Source organism: Cicer arietinum, chromosome 7 (genome assembly GCF_000331145.2).
Source record: "Cicer arietinum cultivar CDC Frontier isolate Library 1 chromosome 7, Cicar.CDCFrontier_v2.0, whole genome shotgun sequence".
In the NCBI taxonomy this organism is placed as follows: domain Eukaryota; kingdom Viridiplantae; phylum Streptophyta; class Magnoliopsida; order Fabales; family Fabaceae; genus Cicer; species Cicer arietinum.
The window spans coordinates 12560207-12579424 of NC_021166.2; the positions used below are offsets into that span (position 1 = coordinate 12560207).

Below are 19218 nucleotides of genomic sequence, written 5' to 3' on the forward strand. Positions count from 1 at the left end.
TGGGACTCAAATTATTGAAGAGTAGTTTCTGATTTTGACTTGGACCAATGAGTGTGTCCCACGGTGGATGCAACTCTTAATCGGACCCGTTTGTGTCTTCGTGATCAATCAAACTCTCTCAGCTGTCTACAGTACTTAATTAGCTCAAATAATTATGAATTAATGGTCTCGCCTTAAACTACAGGACCCTCACATTAATTTTAAGATATAAGTTTATTACAACCAGGCTCATAAGAGCTTCCTTGCTTTTTAATAAATAAAAAAATATTGATAATCTCTATGATTAAATTGCAAGTGTTGTACATAATCAAAATCCACATTAGCAGTTGAATACACATTAAATGGTTTTCGTTTTTAGTGAAATTATTTAATATTGGACACGCACGCTCAGAAAATGATTAGGTATACAGAGGATTTAAGGGCCCAAGTTAGAGGACAAACTGTTTGGGTAGGTCCAAATGACGGCAAACCCTTAGCTGTATGGAAAGCTATGTTCTTTTTTTGACATTAAATTGATCTTGTTCATTATTCTTTTCCTTTCCCTTAATAATTTCCCTTCCAAATCCTCATGTATAAATATAACACACTACCCCCACTTCAATTACACAATCATATCAAATATAATTTCTTCATCATATATTGCATTACATTACATGTTTATACACACATCCATGGCCATATTTTACCCTTCTAGAAACCATGGTGTTTTTTATTTATTATTTTTATTATTGTTGATTTTAGTATCTAGTATGTGTGTTTTGGGACGACCAGCCACTTTTCAGCAAGACTTTCGTGTCACGTGGTCTGACTCCCATATCAAGCAAATTGATCAAGGCAGGACAATCCAACTCGTCTTAGACCAAGGCTCAGGTAAACTATATATTATATTATTCTATACATGTCCAAATGTCAAAAACTATAATATTTTATATTACATGGAATATAATTTTAATAACTCATGTTACATTATATTAACTATAAATACTCAATTTATTTAATAGGTTGCGGGTTTGCTTCCAAGGTGAAGTACATGTTTGGTCGTGTTAGCATGAAGATCAAACTTGTACCTGGAGACTCTGCTGGTACAGTAACTGCATTTTACGTAAGTTCAATTTTTCCTTACCACATAATCTCTTTATTTGTTTTAAAAGGTAAATTAAGAAATCCTTGAATACATTTTTTGGTTTGTTGTAGATGAACTCTGACACTGACTCTGTTCGTGACGAGTTGGATTTTGAGTTCTTGGGGAACCGCACTGGACAACCTTATACAGTTCAAACAAATATTTATGCACATGGAAAGGGTAATAGAGAGCAAAGGGTTAACCTATGGTTTGATCCTTCTGCTGATTTTCACACTTACTCAATTTTGTGGAATCATCACCATATTGTGTAAGTAATAAAATAATAAAAGCTTAGTACTTTAATTCTCATATTGCATAGAATTACAATAAAATAATCATGAAATTCGTCTTTAGTTCTTCACTAAATTTAGTGATAAAGAAAGTTGTCATAATTTTTTTTTCATATATAATTATAATTTTTTATCCACTACAATTACAATTACAATTACATTTCTGCCTGGAATTATAAAATAATCACAAATGCGGTTGAAATTTTAAAAAATTGCAAAGATAAAATGTTAGTATCTCAGTAACTATTTAATAATTCTTTTACTATAGTTTGAATTTTAAGTCTTTAACTTTTTCTCTTTCTTAAATTTTTTATCTCAAACCGATTGAATTAACTAACTTCACTTACATAATATTTAAAAACATTGAATACAGAAAGTAGGTTGAGTTAATTTTCACAATAGCAATTAATTAGTTGAATGAATTAATAACATCTTATATATATGAACACAAGCAGCTTCTATGTGGATGAAATTCCCATAAGAGTGTACAAGAACAATGAAGCAAAAGGGATTCCATACCCAAAATTGCAAGCCATGGGAGTATTTTCAACATTATGGGAAGCAGATAATTGGGCAACAAGAGGTGGTTTAGAGAAAATTGATTGGAGTAAAGCACCATTCTATGCATATTACAAGGATTTTGACATTGAAGGATGTGCAATTCCAGGACCAGTTTCATGTGCTTCTAACCCAACAAATTGGTGGGAAGGGGCTGCATATCAAGCTCTTAATGCAATTGAAGCTAGAAGGTATAGGTGGGTTCGTATAAACCATGTGATCTATGATTATTGTCAAGATAAATCAAGGTTCCCAGTGACCCCACCAGAGTGTTTTTCAGGCATTTAAATACCTAAAATAAAAACAAAACTATTCATATACACATATATTCAACTCGTCGGCAAAATTAGTGGTTCACAATATTCGTGCCACATACTTTTACGTGCATGTGATATTCCTTTAAATTGTTTATCTTGTGTTATACAAAATGTGTGTATATATAAACCACAAATTAGAAGGGGTATATATGTAAGTTGTATAAGTCAAAAATCCTCTTCTGGCTTTATCATTCTATATTTTATTTATAATTAATGAGCAATATTATTTCTGGTGTAAAGAAAACATGTGGGAATTATTGTGAAATATTCATGAATAAATATTATTTATTTAATTGATGTTATATAGCAAGTATCAATTTATTTGGATTATGGTATATAAAGTTTTCCTATGTTTTCATACACAAAAAACAAAAGTTTTCCTATGTTTCTGGCTAAGGAAAAAGACAAAAAAAAAAGTGGTTGGTCTATAAGATAGCCTTCAGGGTCATGGTGGTCTGGGCTTTGTTCAACTTGTTGCCAGCCAATTCGTTACTTTATTATTTAATCTGTTCAAACAAAAAGTTGGATTAGTTAGTATAATACTGCAATCGGACTTCAATACGAACATAAAAGTAACTATGTATTTTGGTCTAATTATTTTTTGAGATTGAACTACATTTAAAATTTTTAAATGAATTTTTAGGCAAAAATCTAAAGCACAAGAAGTGCCAATGATTAAACAAAAGTTTACACCAATACAGGTATACAAAATCCTCACAAAAGTACCACGAGTTACTTTCACATATATATTCGAAAAAAACAAAAAAAAAACTATAATACATATATAAAAACTATAATACAAGTATATAGATTTAGCCACTATTAATTAAAATCATAAGTATAACCAATAATCTTAGTTTTAAGCCACCACCAAAAAATTCTTTTTACTCGATCCGTTAACTGAAGGCTATAATCACTAAATGCCTATTTAGAAAAAAAGTTTTAAACACATGGGATTTTCCGAGACTAAATTCTAGGTCTCATTATATTTCTACGTGGAAAATTGTACCATGTGCCCTCAAATTAATTTTATATCTCCACAAATTGAATATAAAGACTTATATGTTTTCATAAAAATATTAAAAATTACTATTTTTCACTATTCTACCATTTAAGTTTTTTAGTACAGAAGTGAGTGCTAAATTTTGTGTTTTTTAGAAAAGTTTTTTTGAGTTTTTTAATACACAAATTACACTCCGAAAAACATGAAAAAAGTTTTTTAATACAGAAGATAATCTTTTGAAATCTTGAATTCAACTCATTCAATACCAGAAAATTTATTTCAACCTTTTCGAAAAAATACAATACCGGAATACTTTTTTTGAAATTTTTGAAAGTTACCGAAAAACTTCAATCCACAAGTTTTTAAGAAGTTTTTTTTTTCTGAGTTTTTTATTCTATTATTATTTATTTAAATCAATTTATTTTAACAAAAGAAATTCAGTTGGTGTTGGTGCCAGAGAAAGAGACGACAAGATAGTATGAACAACATGCGACGTTGAAACTTCACCATCTATGAATGCTTCGAAAAAGATTCGACCAACAGTATTCCAGAGAAGACAACGAATTATAATATAAGATAATGACAAGAGAGAGCAGAGTCATAAATAGATTTAGCTACCATTAATTAAAATCATAAGTAAAACCAATGATCTTAGATTTAAGCCATAGAATTCCGATTGGGCTCAGGAATTTATATTTAATTAACACTCATAATTGGGCCGAAGAGTATGGAACCTAACCAATTTGTATGTTGATGTCGACCTAAAATAAGGGATTCAATGTTAAGTTGACAAAAATATAGAATAACTTTTTGCACCCTCATTTATTCCACCACATTTTTCTTTATACACTATCCCCCCCGTAATATACCCTTTATTTGGAGGTATAATTGAAGAAAAATATATTAGCAAAAATAGACGTATATAGTCGTCAATACTAGTTTATTATTGGCAATATTAAAAACTGACCCAAATCAAAATTGATTTAATTAGTTTAATTACGATTAAACACGATAACAAAATAAATAAATAAATAAATAAGTAATGTATTTTTTTTAAATGAAAAATTAAAGTGTATTAAGAAAATAACAAACATAGGATTGGTCGAAATAACATATGGTCAATAGTTGCTCACCTGATTCAAACGAATTCAGATCAAATTTAATTTGGTTCGATCAGACTATAATACAATAAAGATAAAACCAATGGCGATAAGTCGATTTCCAATTTAACTGGTTGAAATGTCGAATTTTATTTTTTAAAAATTAATTATTAGGGTCAATTGCCAACAGTCTATTATAAATGCGTTAAACCTAAATGATGTATTGTCTTATGCAGTGTTGTGTAATAATGAACTATATAACTAAGAGAGAATGGTATTTAGCTAGTTCATATAAACTAATAAAAAAATTTGTAACAAAATATTGTTATGCCAAAGTAGTTATGTTTATAAATATGTATTTGGAGACATTTGACCAATTCGTGTGGTTTTGTCTTGTAAGGAGCCATCATCCTTATTTAACTTGCACCTCGTCAAATTTTATCGAATTAAAGATCAGATTCATCCATAAAAATTTGTCCCAATCTAATAATACGACAATATAAGACGTACACAATATTTTAACCTTTGATTTTTACATAAATGAGACATAATAATTTAGAACTTTTTGGGAGATAAGTAAGTAATTTAGAATTTTTAAAAAGCTGATATTTATTTTAATTTTTAAATAAATATATCAATTTTCTAAATATTTTTTATTTATATTTTATTCTAGAGATGATAATAGTTAAGATTATTTTATATGGTGATAGTTAATTAAGATTTGTATTTCTAATATTGTTGCATCCATCATTACGCACAAAATGTACTAGTAGTTGATGTGGCTGAATTTAGGGTAACGTCTATGATATATAACAAATGGACGATCGATGTTTGTAAGTTAGGTAACCCATTTGTTCATGTCTCTTAGGTTCTTGTCTTCCTATACTGGATTGGGCCCCAGCTGCATTTCTATTATACACCTATAGTCTTTGTTAATTTATGTGATCAGCAGTGGTGGTTTATTTAGTTTTATGCTGCATCGGTTTGTTCGTTTGTGGGTTTTGTCTTTTATTTCCCTTTCTCTCTGGTTTTGTAATGTGCAACTCATTAGTTTGCTTTGAGTGCCTCTTCAACGATGACACAATAATATAATGACAATTATTATTGTTTAAAAAAAGTTAATACTATTATAGGCCGACAAAATAGCAAACACAAAAGACATATGTCTTTCGCTTAATTAACCTCAGACTTAGCAAGGACTATTACTTGTGCGCACACGTATCATATACCAAATTCAACAGAAAACTATTTCATGACATGAGGTGAAATAAACATCCAATACAAAGATGTTTTGATTCTTTACCCATTCATAGACTAGATACTACAAGTTAGATTATATATTTTTGTATTTCAGATAATAAAATTAATTAGAGTTGGTTACGTTATTTTTATCTAGTCATAAATATAAAGAAAAAAAAAACTTAAATATATCTTTATATTTATTTATATTTGTATTGAAGAGAGTAATATTTAGTTTTTTAAGTCTCTATTATCTCTATCTCTATAGATACAAGTAGTTAATTATTGGTATGTAATAATTAATAATTAGTTTGGTTGGTATCTATAGTTAAATGTACTTAGTAGTGATTAGTTGTTAAATTTTTACTAGAGCATTTCGTATATATTTTTGGTATTTTTTATAATAATTTGATATGAAATATTCTAAAGAATTTTTTTTTTATATCAAACTTATTTTTAATGTGAGTGGATTTTAAATTCACTAAGATTAGAAAATGCTATAAAACTCAAAAAATACTTATATTCAGAAGTGATGTACAGCGGGTAGCATGATTCAAAACTTCTCCCTTTAACTTTAAATATAAACAAAATGGTGTTACAAAGGAGTTGATGTACTTAAGTTTATATTTTTTTATTAAATATCAAACTTACTTGAGCAAATTTTATTTTACTTATATTTAAAACCACATAACTTATATTATTAAATTCATGATCTATTTTAGTGGGGTAAAATGGTTAGTTTATCATTTTTATTAATATTGGCTATATAGTTTAGCAAACATATATGGACTAGTGTTGATTATCACATTTTGTTTGTTAGCAGCAAAATTTTATTAATACCATCATTTGTACTTCATACAAGTACAGCCACTCCACTAGCCGCACACACAACATACATCCAATATGTGAATTTCAAAATTATCAATGAAAATTAACAATTCATTCTACTGTGATAATCAACTTCGATTGTTACATCTTAATTTCTTAGGATAAGGAGGTTTCAGTTGCAATCAATTGAATTATATCAAATTTAATTGATACGATTGTTTTTAATTATATACGAAAAAAAGAAGTTAAATCAATTAAATTGATGTATTTAATCTAAATTTTGAATTAAATATATTAAATTTTGTTCATTAAATTTTATTTTATATATATATAAAAGATTGGAGGTGGTATAATATATATAGCAAATCCAGAAGAAAAAAAAAACATAAGTTTTGTTAATTATAATTTTGAAATATGGTCTTGGTTGGATTGACAATTGATGAAACAAACACATGCATTGACTTCTGACTAATTCTATTATGAATGTTTTGTTTACAAGTAACAACTACAAATTAACAAAAAAATGATCAAGTGGAAGTTTCTTTATTTTAACTTGGCTTTCACACTATTGGAGTTCTTTGGCAATGAGATATTCGTGGAGTTGGAGTATAAAGAGGGTGTTTTCGTGAGAGAGGATATGATTATGATTGGGATAGAAGTTAAAAATGGTGTACGAAAGTATTGAGAATGACTCAGATAAGTAGTAGTAGTTTCCAGGAAGTTGTCTCCTTGGAAAGTCCCTCTCAAGATATTAATTTATTGGTCCACCCTATTATGAATGATGAGTAGAATTCAATCCTAATTATCTATAAATAAATATAACCTGTATCATTTGTTGTTATATTTCTGGTCCCATCTCAATTTTTTCCAATCATGATAGCTTGGCTAACACGTATATATATAATAGAGACACGAGATCTTTGCCATTCATTTTGAGCAGTTGGAAAACACAAATGATATGTGAGGTGGGAAATGAGTGCTTTTTTGGATTAAAATAATAAATTAATTGGAAAAATATGATGAATAATACGAAACTGATTTCATCAAATTAAGCAGCAGCATCCCGTGTTTTAGGTAAAAAATAGTAATTTTATATTACTTCAATTTTTTAATTAATCAATAAATTTAATATTGATGATGTAATTGCGAAGAAGCAATAAAATACATGGTGAAAAATCTACATTTTCTAAAATAAAGGTATACTGAATTTTACGGTAAAAATCAAATATGAGATTTTGATTAGGATTAATTAAATTCTGCTTTAAAATTTTAGTATTGATGAAAGAATTATAAATAAAGTTAATTTGATTGAAAATATAATGTCACAAATTATTCTCTATATTTATATATTTTTCTTTTAAATTAAAGAGTTTTAATATTTTGAAAATTTATCAATTATACATACAAATATCATTAGCATGGTTAACAACTATACAAAATAATATTTAATATGATTTTAAATATAAAAGAAAATAAAATAAATAAAATAAGATTTAAATATAAAATAAAATAAATAAAATAAATAAAATAAACAAAATTGATCTTGGAACATGATTGCTTTCATATCTAATATCGAAGTGAGCAGTAATGAACTATTTGCATGCATGTTGGGGGCAATTAATTCAGGCAAAAAGGAATTGGAAAAGAAAGATAGAGGGGATGATGACCTTGAAGGAAAATCCCACGTTGAGATTTTGAGAGAGACCTATTGGGTCTTATCACGTGGGGGTGTGACCTACCAGTCGCCTTAAAGCTAAAGCATATCACGAGACGACACCATGTACGTGTACCCACATAATCAAATTGTGTGAGAGACAGAAGAAAAAAAAACTTCATTCAACCCCATAATAGTTACTCTCCGTGTCCCATGATGGGTGGGTGATCGCGTGCTTATTTCACCAATATTAAAAAATAAATATTATTTTTATTAATTATTAATTTATTATATTATTGTTATTTTTTGACTGGGTTATTATTATTAATATAAGGTGGAGATTAGGTCATGTTTGAAAAATGATGGGTAAGTTTTGTACGGTAAGTCACATCTATTTATTAACTATGTCAAATTTAAAATAACAACTGTCTAAAATTAATCTTAATACAAAATAGAAGATATTGAGTTAAGAGTGATATATAATATGTTAACTAAATTGTACAATTAAAAAATAATTAATTTTATAGATTAAAAATTCAAAGAGTAATTTATATTGAAATATTTTTTTTACAAATAAGTCATTTATCGTACGGCATATAGAGTAATTGAAATAATTGATATTAAATTATGAGTGGTATATCAATTAAAATTAAAATATAAAATTAAAAAATTAAAATATATAATTAATATAATTTTAAAAATTAAAATCATCTATTATTTTGAAGACTATTTTATTTTTCAAATAAGATTATTATTGTTGGATAGAGGAGTGACTTATATCTACTATTAATATAAGAAAAGAAAATACTATCATAATTACAATATTGTCTATTTAAAATTTGGTCTTTTTGTTTTATGTTAGGACTCAATGATAATATACAAAAAAAAAAAAAGAGATATGTGGTTTCAATATAAAATTAACAGAGAAATGAAAGAATGACATGTAACAAATATTTGTCAATAATAAATAGTTGTTGATTTATTTATTTATTTTTCTTTCTTCTTTCATCAATTACAAAAAAATAAGTTAAATGTGCTCATTTTGTTCTTCTTTTTGTTTTAATATTCTCATTTATTTTTGTAAGTGACACATAATTTTTTTTATTAAAAAACACAAATAAAATATTTGTCAATAATAAATATATTAAAAAAAATAAGGTACAAATTTTTTAGTGATAAATATAAAAAATTACGTAAAAAATATTTATCACTAATCTATAAAAAAACACAAGATAAATATTTATCCAAAATAAATATAAAAATTCATAGGACAATTATTTGTCACTAATACATAAAAAATATGGGACATATTGTCATTGATAAATATAAATAAAATACTAGATAAATATTTTACACTAGTACACAAAAAACACGAGACACATATTTATCAAGTGATAAATATTCAAAATTATTAAATAAATATTTACCACTAGTATATAAAAATATGTGACAAAAATTTATCATCGATAAATATTAAAAAACATGGAACATTTAATTATGATTGATAAATATAAAAAAAATTAGATAAATATTTATTATTGATAAATATAAGAAGAATTTTTAATTTAAAATTCGAATGAGACATAAAATATTATCGACATGTCACTCATGTGATAACACGAATTTCTTGCTAATTTTTCACAAAAGTAAAAATAATATTTTATCCATCTCACAATAAATATCATTTAAAGAATATAATAATGAAGAGAAAGAAGGAAGTCATTTTATGAAACTATCTCTCTTAATTATTAATGGATTTTTTTTTATTATTAATATAAAATAAATATAATAATAATTTGAAAGTTATATATATAATAGTAATTGAAAGATAATATTAAAAATTAATTAAATTTTTTAAATAAAATTCATTTTAAATAATTTTTATTAAAATAATATTTATGTAACTTTGAGAAAAAAGAAATGTTAATTACCTTATCTTTTGTTTGCTAATCTTCAATTGATTATGTCTTTTCACACAAGCTTAGTCATCGCTTTCTCTAACTACTCTCTCTCATTCAGTTAATCTTTTAGCAACTGATTTGCAGACAGAAACACGTGAGCTAACCTCCTTCACCACACATTTGAACCTTTCTCTAACTTAATAATTGCCTCTAATTATTATATGTTTGACTATATACTAGTATACTTTTTGAATACTGATAAATTTCTGCATCCATTTAAGGATTCAACAATATTTAGAGTCAACGGAATAAAAAGAAATACTAATGTTTTTCAAAATTTAATAATAAAATAATTTGGAAGGAAGTTTAGCTTATAGAGATATCATTTTATATGCAGTAGACAGGAAAAAAATGTGCCTAGATCAACTACGTTCTTATTATGTTAGAAAGGCACCTTCCACTATTTCAAAAATATATCTTTTTTTTCTAATGCAAAGATTTGTTCAAATCCTAATTTTATTTGTCAAAAAAACAAAAATTAATTTGATTTTAGGATGAAAGTTTCACACATGAGGTGTTATATTAGTGTTTATATAACCTTAAAAAACAGAGTCCAAATCTCTATATTTTTTTTAAAAATAAATTATATAATCTGTTTTATTTTAATTAAATATCTGGAATTTGAGCTTTAAACATGTACGCATTATTTTTAACATTAAAAAATTTGTGTGAGAGTTATCATATATTAGGTGATTCAAGACATAGAGATATTGAATTTATTATATAAAAAAATACTCAACACAAAAATGAACAAATAATTAGTGAAAAATATAGTTATACTTTCATATATAGATACTATAGCAATTTACAAAAATACAATAAAGGAAATTAAAAGAACAAAAAGTAAAAAAGTAATTTTGATAAGTAATTACTAATTTCTACACAGTATTAATTAATTACATCCTTAATCTTTCACTACTAGCTAGATGTAGTTCACATACGTTTCCCCTCAACCCAAAAAATACAAAGGTTGTGTGGGTGGAACTTTTTTTTGTTTCCTTTTGAAGTTTTGCATAGCTTTGAAAACTAAAATCCCAAGAACAAATCAACACGCTGCAGAAGAATTGGTGAAGGGATTGTAAAAGTGAGGCTTAGGAGCCATAGAGAAAGTGGTTTTATTGGAAGCACCACCACCACTAACACCACCAAGCCTCTCACAAGAGGGACACATGGTAAGTGTAGCAGCTGGCATAGGCATATACAAAGGTTGTGTTAATTTCAGTGCCTTCAATTCTTGAACCTCTTTTTGTAGCCTCCTATTCTCATCCGTTAATGTTTCACAACATTTCTTTAGAAACTCACAATCCACCTCTGTTTGCTTCAGCTTTGTTCTGCATCACCCAAATAAAAAACAAATCTTAATACAACATAACTAAATTAATCTTGGCCAGCCATTTATGTGGTACTTAATTAATCTAAGGATAATATTTCATTTAAAAATAAATCATTGGCTATATATGATTATATGCATGTATGTACCTAGCTCTTCGGTTCTGGAACCACACCTCAACCTGACGAGGGAGTAGATTTAATTCTCTGGCTAAAGCTTGCTTCTGTTTCTGTTAATCCATCACAAAAATTTGAGAAATTAAAAAAAAAAGTATGAAAATAATAATAATAAGAGAAGTAATTAGAGAATATGATTAAATACAGGATTGAGAGTGCTGTGTTGTTTGAAGTTTTCTTCTAACATAGCAGATTGATCTTTGGTAAGCCTAAGTTTCTTCCTAGCAGCAACAGCATCTTCTTCTTCATCACTGACTCTTGAACAAACTCTCTCTATTGCTTCAACTTCTTCACTGCTAACATCTCTTTCTCTCTTGACCCTTCCACTAGAGAAGGATGAAACAACACTGTGATGAGGTGAAGTTTGTGTAGAAAAATCAAGAGGGTCTTCATAATAAACTTTATTGTTATTAACATTTTTGGGGTAAGATAAACCCAAAGTTAGAGATGGTAATTCAGCTTGAAGGTTGTTATTATGATTATTACTTGTTGAACAAGTGATGAAATTGGAGGAATTATTAAAAGGCTTTGTGATTTTGTTGGATGGTGGTGGAGTGATGGTTTCTTGTTGAGAAAGTGTGAGAGCTAAACCAAGAATAAGTGGAAGGCCAGAGTTGTTACTACTAGCATCTTGATCAAGACCCATCAAGAGAGAGAGAAAGAGAGATTATGGTGATGGTGTTTTGTTTGAAGAAGGAATTGGGAAGAGATGTGAGGTGAGGGGGAAGAGTGGGATGATTAGATGATGGTGTGGTTATATAAAGTTTTGTGGGAGCATTTTTTTAGAAGAGGGAGTAAATTGGGGGAAAGAAAATGAATGTGACTTTTTGTGGGGGCATTTGGGTGGGTGGGTGGGTGGATATGATTATTAGGAGAATTATTGTTAATCAAAGCCTCCAATGAGTTCAGAAACGAATCATGGTGTTTGAATTTTTTTTTTTAAAGGAATAAAATATTATATAAAGATGATTATAAGTCAATGTTTCAATCCATTCATTTAAACAGTTATAATTTACGGTTTTATTTGGTTTGCTTTGATTTAATTATTTTAAATAATATCATTTTAATTCAACCAATTTAGAGTAGTTAAATTTTAATTTAAAAATCTAATCGTTCAATTTTTTAAATATTGAAATATTTCAACCAATATACAATAATACTATTTTAAATTATTTTTATAAAAATTAATTAAATAAATACATTAATTTTTATTAATCCTATTTTTTTATATAAAAATATCAAAGGGATTAAACATAAGAAAAGTGAGACACACCACAAACGTAGAGGTTATGATACAATTCAAATTTCCTAACTAATACAATTCAAATAATAATAATAACACACCATTTGTAGTAAAGCCAATAGACACTTTTTTCCTACTCAAATGTCATTTCCAATACTTCACTTTTTTTTTTACCACACTTAACACATGAAGAACCTTATTGGAGAAAAAACATTCATTCCTCTTATTCCAAATAATCTAAAATTACACATTATGTTAAATAAACATAAAACACTTCAACCCCAACCCTCTACCCAAAAAAGAAATAAAACATTTTTTTTTAGAAATCAAAATATATTATAGAAAATTTCTTACATTAAAAAATATATATTAAAGAGAGTATATAAACCATATTCCAACTCTCGTGTGAAAAATGAAACACTAATAAAAGTAAAAAATAAGCTTTGGCATAATAAGCACCACCTCTAACAATCTAAACACAACATACCAAGCCACCTAGGAAATTTTACATCTAAAAAATTATACCTCTTATTTCTTTTCTCTCTCAAAGCAAACCACCGCCAAAACATTACGTGTAGCTGTTCTAACACCTGCATATGATTCACCTCCTTTTGTTCAAAAATAATTTTGTTTATGTGAAGCAAAATTGACCATACAGTGGACAACAAAGCAATTCTAACCTAATAACTCTTGGACCCAAATTTCCAACATTAATGAAGGTCCATGGATTTCTACAATAATTAATCTTAGTAATTGATTTAAAATCGTGTGATTCAAATTATAATTTCACTAAAACAATTTTAAACAATCTTAGCAGTAGATTTTTAATCGAACGGATCAAATCCCTTCTTTTAATTAGTAGGTTCATTCATGGGAGTAATAAGTAAATATTATTTGAAATAAGTAAATTTTTAACTCTAAAAGAAAAATTAATCCATAATTTAAATTTAATTAAAATAATTAAATATAAAAACCATGACATTAAATAATTGAATGTCGGGTATTATAAATCTTAGAAATTTCATAGTGTTTGATATTAGGAAGTTTTCCTCTCTAATTGTTTAGGATAGGTTGACCTATGAGCCCATACTTTTACTTCCATTATTCTAAGAGACAAACTTGGATAATCTTTCTCTCTCGGTCGGATGCTGTAGAATGTTGATTAACACTTCACATGGTGCAGTGAATAACACACCAAAAAGGGTGGATGATTCGATTCACCATACGTACTAATATAACTGTATCTAAATAAACTATTAATTAACTCACTTAAATTCTTTTCCTATAAATGCTTTCTTGCGTAATGCGTTTGTGTAGTAGTTTCACTTTGCATATTGTCCAATTATTGGCCCCTTTTACTCTGCTTTACTCCTTTTTCGCGGCCTTTAAAGTTTTTAAGATTAAAACTCGCCCAAGTTGGTTTTTCGTGAGTTTTTTGTTTCCGGTACCATTTTATAGTCGAGAAGTATAAAATGCTGTTTCTTTGGTTCTTCTCACTCAAAAATTTAAATTGATATTTTAATGTACTATTTATTATTATAAATTCTTTTTTAACATAATGTACTATTTAAATAGTTTATGACCATTATAACATCAAAAATTAAATTGATTGGTATTTAGATGATTCGATGACTACTTTAGTTTTTTTTGTTGAATTAAAGACTAAAATGACAGTGGCATAGACTAAAATGATGATTTACCTTTTAAAAAAATCTAATTTAAAAAAAATAGAGTTCTAGTAATCCAAAATACCTAATTTTTTTTGAAAAATTCGTCTTTAATTAAAAATTATTATTTATCCGAGCGTAATCACTTGATTTGATTCTTGGTAGGTGTGATACTCAATAACCAATTATTTAAAATTAAAAAAAAAATATATTTAAATTTTATATTAGTATTGTCTTATAGTATCAATATTCACATTTCCTCACGGTGTCAAAGAATTTTCCATATTTTAATTTATTTGTATTCTTATTCATACATGAAATTATTTAATATCCATTTTCTCAAAATTCACATTTTTACTCTCTCTATGATTTCCAAAGTAAAGCAAAAAGACACACAAGAATGGAGTATATTATTACACTTTCTTAGGCACTCATCAAAAGATTGCTTCATAAGTAATTTCCGAATTAATATCACAAAGCCAGAAAAAATAAATACTATATATATGATGATTGGAAATTGGTATACAAGTGTGTGTGTGAGTGTGTTTTCCATAATAATAACAAGCCCACATGAACTGTCTCCCACTCCATGTTTGGCTTAACTAGTTAGAGATGGGTACCATGTCACCATGTTTACCAATCTTGCATACTTTTTAATGATGGAAGAATGTGAGAGATGGTTGGACGGTTTTCTCTTGCTTATTATGAATGTGGAGATTAGAAAGGGATGTGCACTATATTATTAGTTTTATTTTCCAATGGAAAAAATAAATTAAAGTAGGTACAAAACAAAATTGGAGTTTCAAAGAGTTATGATTTATCAACAAGAATTGGGATCTTTGCTTAACTAGAAAGTTGATGTGAAGTGTTCTTGGACCTACTTCTCTGTATTAGTACAATAAGCACTTCCAATAATGCATTGTCGGCGATGGGGGACAGAAGTTAGGTCACCCATAATTGATGATCAACTTATAATTAAACTAAAATAAATAATCACAAGGAAATTAAATAACGCTGAATTAAGGGTGATCTCTGCAGCCCCTGCCTCCTTAAAATTATAAATGTGACAACAATTTAAAGAGATATATAATATTTTTACTTTAAATTTTTTTAAGTCCCTTCCAAAAGAAAGGTGGTTTAAAACTAACTTTAATTAGTCTAAAATCACCTTAGCTTCCAAGTAATTTATCTTTTTTATTTTATCTAAATAAATAATTTCTACACATGTTTAGTTTTTAGTTAACATTCTTTTTGTGATTTTGTTTTATGAGTGTGATGATATTTTGTCTATAGTCTTGATGCACTATTGTTTAATTTTTTATTTTATTGTGGTATTCGTTTAGTTTAGATTGATAACTTTATTTTAATCAATTATAAATTTTAATAAATAATTTTAGCGTCGTCAACGTTATATTTTATAACATAAGTATTTTGAACACAATAATTTTTATCATATTTATAAATATGTTGTTGTTTTATATATTATCTTTAAATGTTGTAATCTTTTTTGCATATTTTTATTTTATTTTAAGGAATTTAAATTTATTTTGTATCAATGTACTATGACAATTTGAAGTTGAAGTAATATATTTGTTAGTGGAAAAAAGAAGTTAAATAACGGCGTTATTAAGATAACATAACACCACCAGCTCTCATATTTGTTGATGAAATGTTTGTTTTATTATTCGTTCAGCTATTAAAAAAATCTATTTGTTAATCTAATTCAATCTTTGTCATGAACATACGCGTTAGTGCACGCTTGCTTGGTTAGCATGCATGTCTTGACTATTAATTATGTGGTTAGAATTAATTAATAATTTCATAGGACCACGCCAATCCATTAGAAATGTTTTCCTTTTTTATAATTATTAGAATTTTTTTAGGTGACGCGTTACACATTTCAGGTGATAAAAAAAAGGGAATGGATTGTATAAAAAAAGAATAGGTGCCTATCGATGTGAGTACAGTGGCAACCTTTTTGCGTTAATAATTTGTTAACTTAATTACAGTTTTAATTCTTTATATATGTTAGTTTATAAAATTAATCATTTAATTATAATTTTAATTTTTTATATTTATTAATTTATAAAATCGATAATTTTGTTTTGAAAATATACAGTTTAAAAATTTTTTTTAATCAAAAAATAATGTGAAAAAATAATATATAATATGATGGTATAGAATAATTAACACTCGTATAAGTGAAATACAAAGTCGTGAAAATTTATAATTGAAGTTCGAACTTGTCTTATATTTTTTTTTATTAATGACATGTAAATATTTAATATATATAGATGATTTTATATTGTAGAATTGTACGTCATAATATTAAAAGTATATTAAATCGTCATTTTTAGTTAAAAAGTTAAATGATGAAATTAAAATTATTAACTTTTAAAATAAGGAGATCCAATTTATAAATTAATCATATGATCAAAACTATAATAAATTTAATTTATTTAATTAATTTTTTGCTAGGAGAGAAAAAACTTTGTAGTATTAGATATATGATATCAATTTGTTGACAGGCAATCTTTGATATTGAATAAGAGTTGGATTAGAGCTTCAATGAAAATTTAATTTGTAGAAATTAACTTAAACAATATTAATATGAAAATGACAATTTCTGCAAAATGACGATTAAAATACCTTTTTCACAACTAGAAAATTGTTATTTAATTAGTGGTTGATTTAAAGACAACAAAAACCAATCACATGCAACATTTAAAAACGGTTATTAGTGAAATCGACTTAAAATATTGTATTGAAAAGTTGATGCGATGTCATTTTCGTCGACATGTACATAATCTAAAAATTCAAAATGGTGTATGCACCCTTGTAAGACACCTAATTTAGTAAAAACTCGTTAAGTTTAGGTTTTATTGCATCTCTCTATTTGCGAACGAATCTTAAATTACATATGATCAAAATGTTGCTAGGGCCTCTTTTTGTTAGAAATTGAAAAATTAAATCAAAAAACATTCGCACCCACATTCACTCAAGACCAATTTATTTATTTATTTTAATTTTAGCTTTAAATGCAAACTTCAAAGTGAAAAGGTAATAGAGTAGAAAAATAGAGCTCTTAATTAAAAAATTGAAAAGGCCGATTATGAAATTGGTCAATTTAAAGAGCTATGCAAAAAAGCCTTTCAAAAAGGATTTTTTTTATAATAAATTGTTATCTCTGTATCATGTATTTTTGTTTTGATTTAAGTTCAAATCAAAATTAGACAATTATTTTATAAACTAAAATCAACAATTATGATTTTTTTAGGACAAAAAATATATTTAAGTATTTCAAAGTTATAAACATACATGAATCAAATTTTGAGCGTAATGTCTTGTTGATTATTTTTGTAATTTTTGTTCCCTTGGATTAAAACCATTTTTCCTTTTTTTCCTCACCAATTAAGTTCTTAAACTAAGCATTCAAAAGGCAGAGAGAGGAGATGAGTTTTATTCAAGAGTTAAAATAAAACCTTTCCTTTTATACAATATATCGCAACTTAAAATTTCGAGTGTATCTCGAATTAATTGAGGTCGCCATTAAAATTTATTTTAAAATTAATAAAATATTGAGAAACCATTAAAAATAGAAAGATAAAAAAAAATGATCTTTTGGAACCAAATTTTGAGTTCGAGAATCGATTATGCGTAGGGAAGATATTAACACCGTGTGACATCCGCTAAAAATATGGTTATCTATAATTAATTGTGCAAAATTAATATTAACTTAAATATATTCATTTCTCCTTATTATTAAATATGACTATCAATTGTTGTTTTAATGTGATTTTGAAATAAATGTGTGCTTAAGAAAGAGAAAAAAAAATTATTAATATGTTTGACAAAAGTGTGATCTTTCTTCTACGTATCTCCCGGAGTGATTGAGAAATTAAAGCTACATAGTTGGATAGAAAATGCGGGTGTCGATTGTTTTTAATGACAATGTGTTTTGTGGTTCATAAAATAAAAAATTTGTTTTTTACGAAGAACAAAAAAAAAGAGTTTGTTTGATTTGAATAATTATTTTGAAATGTGACTTTTAAGACTATCGAGTTGTACAACCCGTGTCTCAAAAACTCAAGGAATAAAAATATGTCACATCTAATTTAATTCATACAAGAATATTTTATTATTTTTTGTTATAAATATGAACTTTTAAACCCTAAGTTGTACAACTTGTGTTATAATAACTCAAAGATTAAAAAAAATGTCACATCTAAATAATCAATTTAAACTAAATTTCGTATATTTATTAGTTTATTTGTGAAGATGAGTTTTAGAACAACCAAGTCGTCACAACTTGCGTCCTAACAACTAAAGCGTTAACAAATATCACATATAATTAATCTTTTAATATTTGATTATAATTTTATATTTGTTTTCTTTTTAAGAATTAAATAAGTTTAAATGATTCTACAAAATAAAATTAGTAATAAACATAAAAACAAAATAACAATAAAAAAGATATATGAACTTGTAATTCGATCTGTTAAATAAACAAAAATACATTTTAATAATAAAACAAAAAAAAAATACTATTTACAAGTGTGAACTTCTTTTAAAATATTTTTTAATTAAATAAGTTATAAAAAAAAAACTCCTTTTAATACTAAATAGCGCAACCCAAAGTTTAAAAGAAAAATCACTTAACACTACTTATTTACTAGTGAAATAGAATAAACATTATGACAACATAATTATATTATTAGTTAACATGAAT

General features: G+C 26.4%; 2 protein-coding genes across 2 annotated transcripts; one reads left to right on the forward strand and one right to left on the reverse strand.

Annotated features, from left to right (window-relative positions):
- Positions 1-585: 585 nt before the first annotated feature.
- LOC101499308 (probable xyloglucan endotransglucosylase/hydrolase protein 6) lies at positions 586-2590 on the forward strand. The gene is made up of 4 exons (XM_004508986.4): positions 586-870; positions 1002-1102; positions 1195-1391; positions 1869-2590. Exons 1-4 carry the CDS (start codon positions 654-656, stop codon positions 2257-2259), a joined length of 906 nt encoding a protein of 301 aa, XP_004509043.1. The 5' UTR covers positions 586-653; the 3' UTR covers positions 2260-2590.
- Positions 2591-10831: 8241 nt separating this feature from the next.
- On the reverse strand, positions 10832-12428 carry LOC101499622 (homeobox-leucine zipper protein HAT22). Its single transcript, XM_004508987.4, has 3 exons — positions 11725-12428; positions 11553-11632; positions 10832-11404 (listed from the first exon to the last, which is right to left on the reverse strand). The coding sequence occupies exons 1-3, from the start codon at positions 12223-12225 to the stop codon at positions 11119-11121; spliced, it is 867 nt and encodes a 288-aa protein (XP_004509044.1). The 5' UTR covers positions 12226-12428; the 3' UTR covers positions 10832-11118.
- Positions 12429-19218: the final 6790 nt, after the last annotated feature.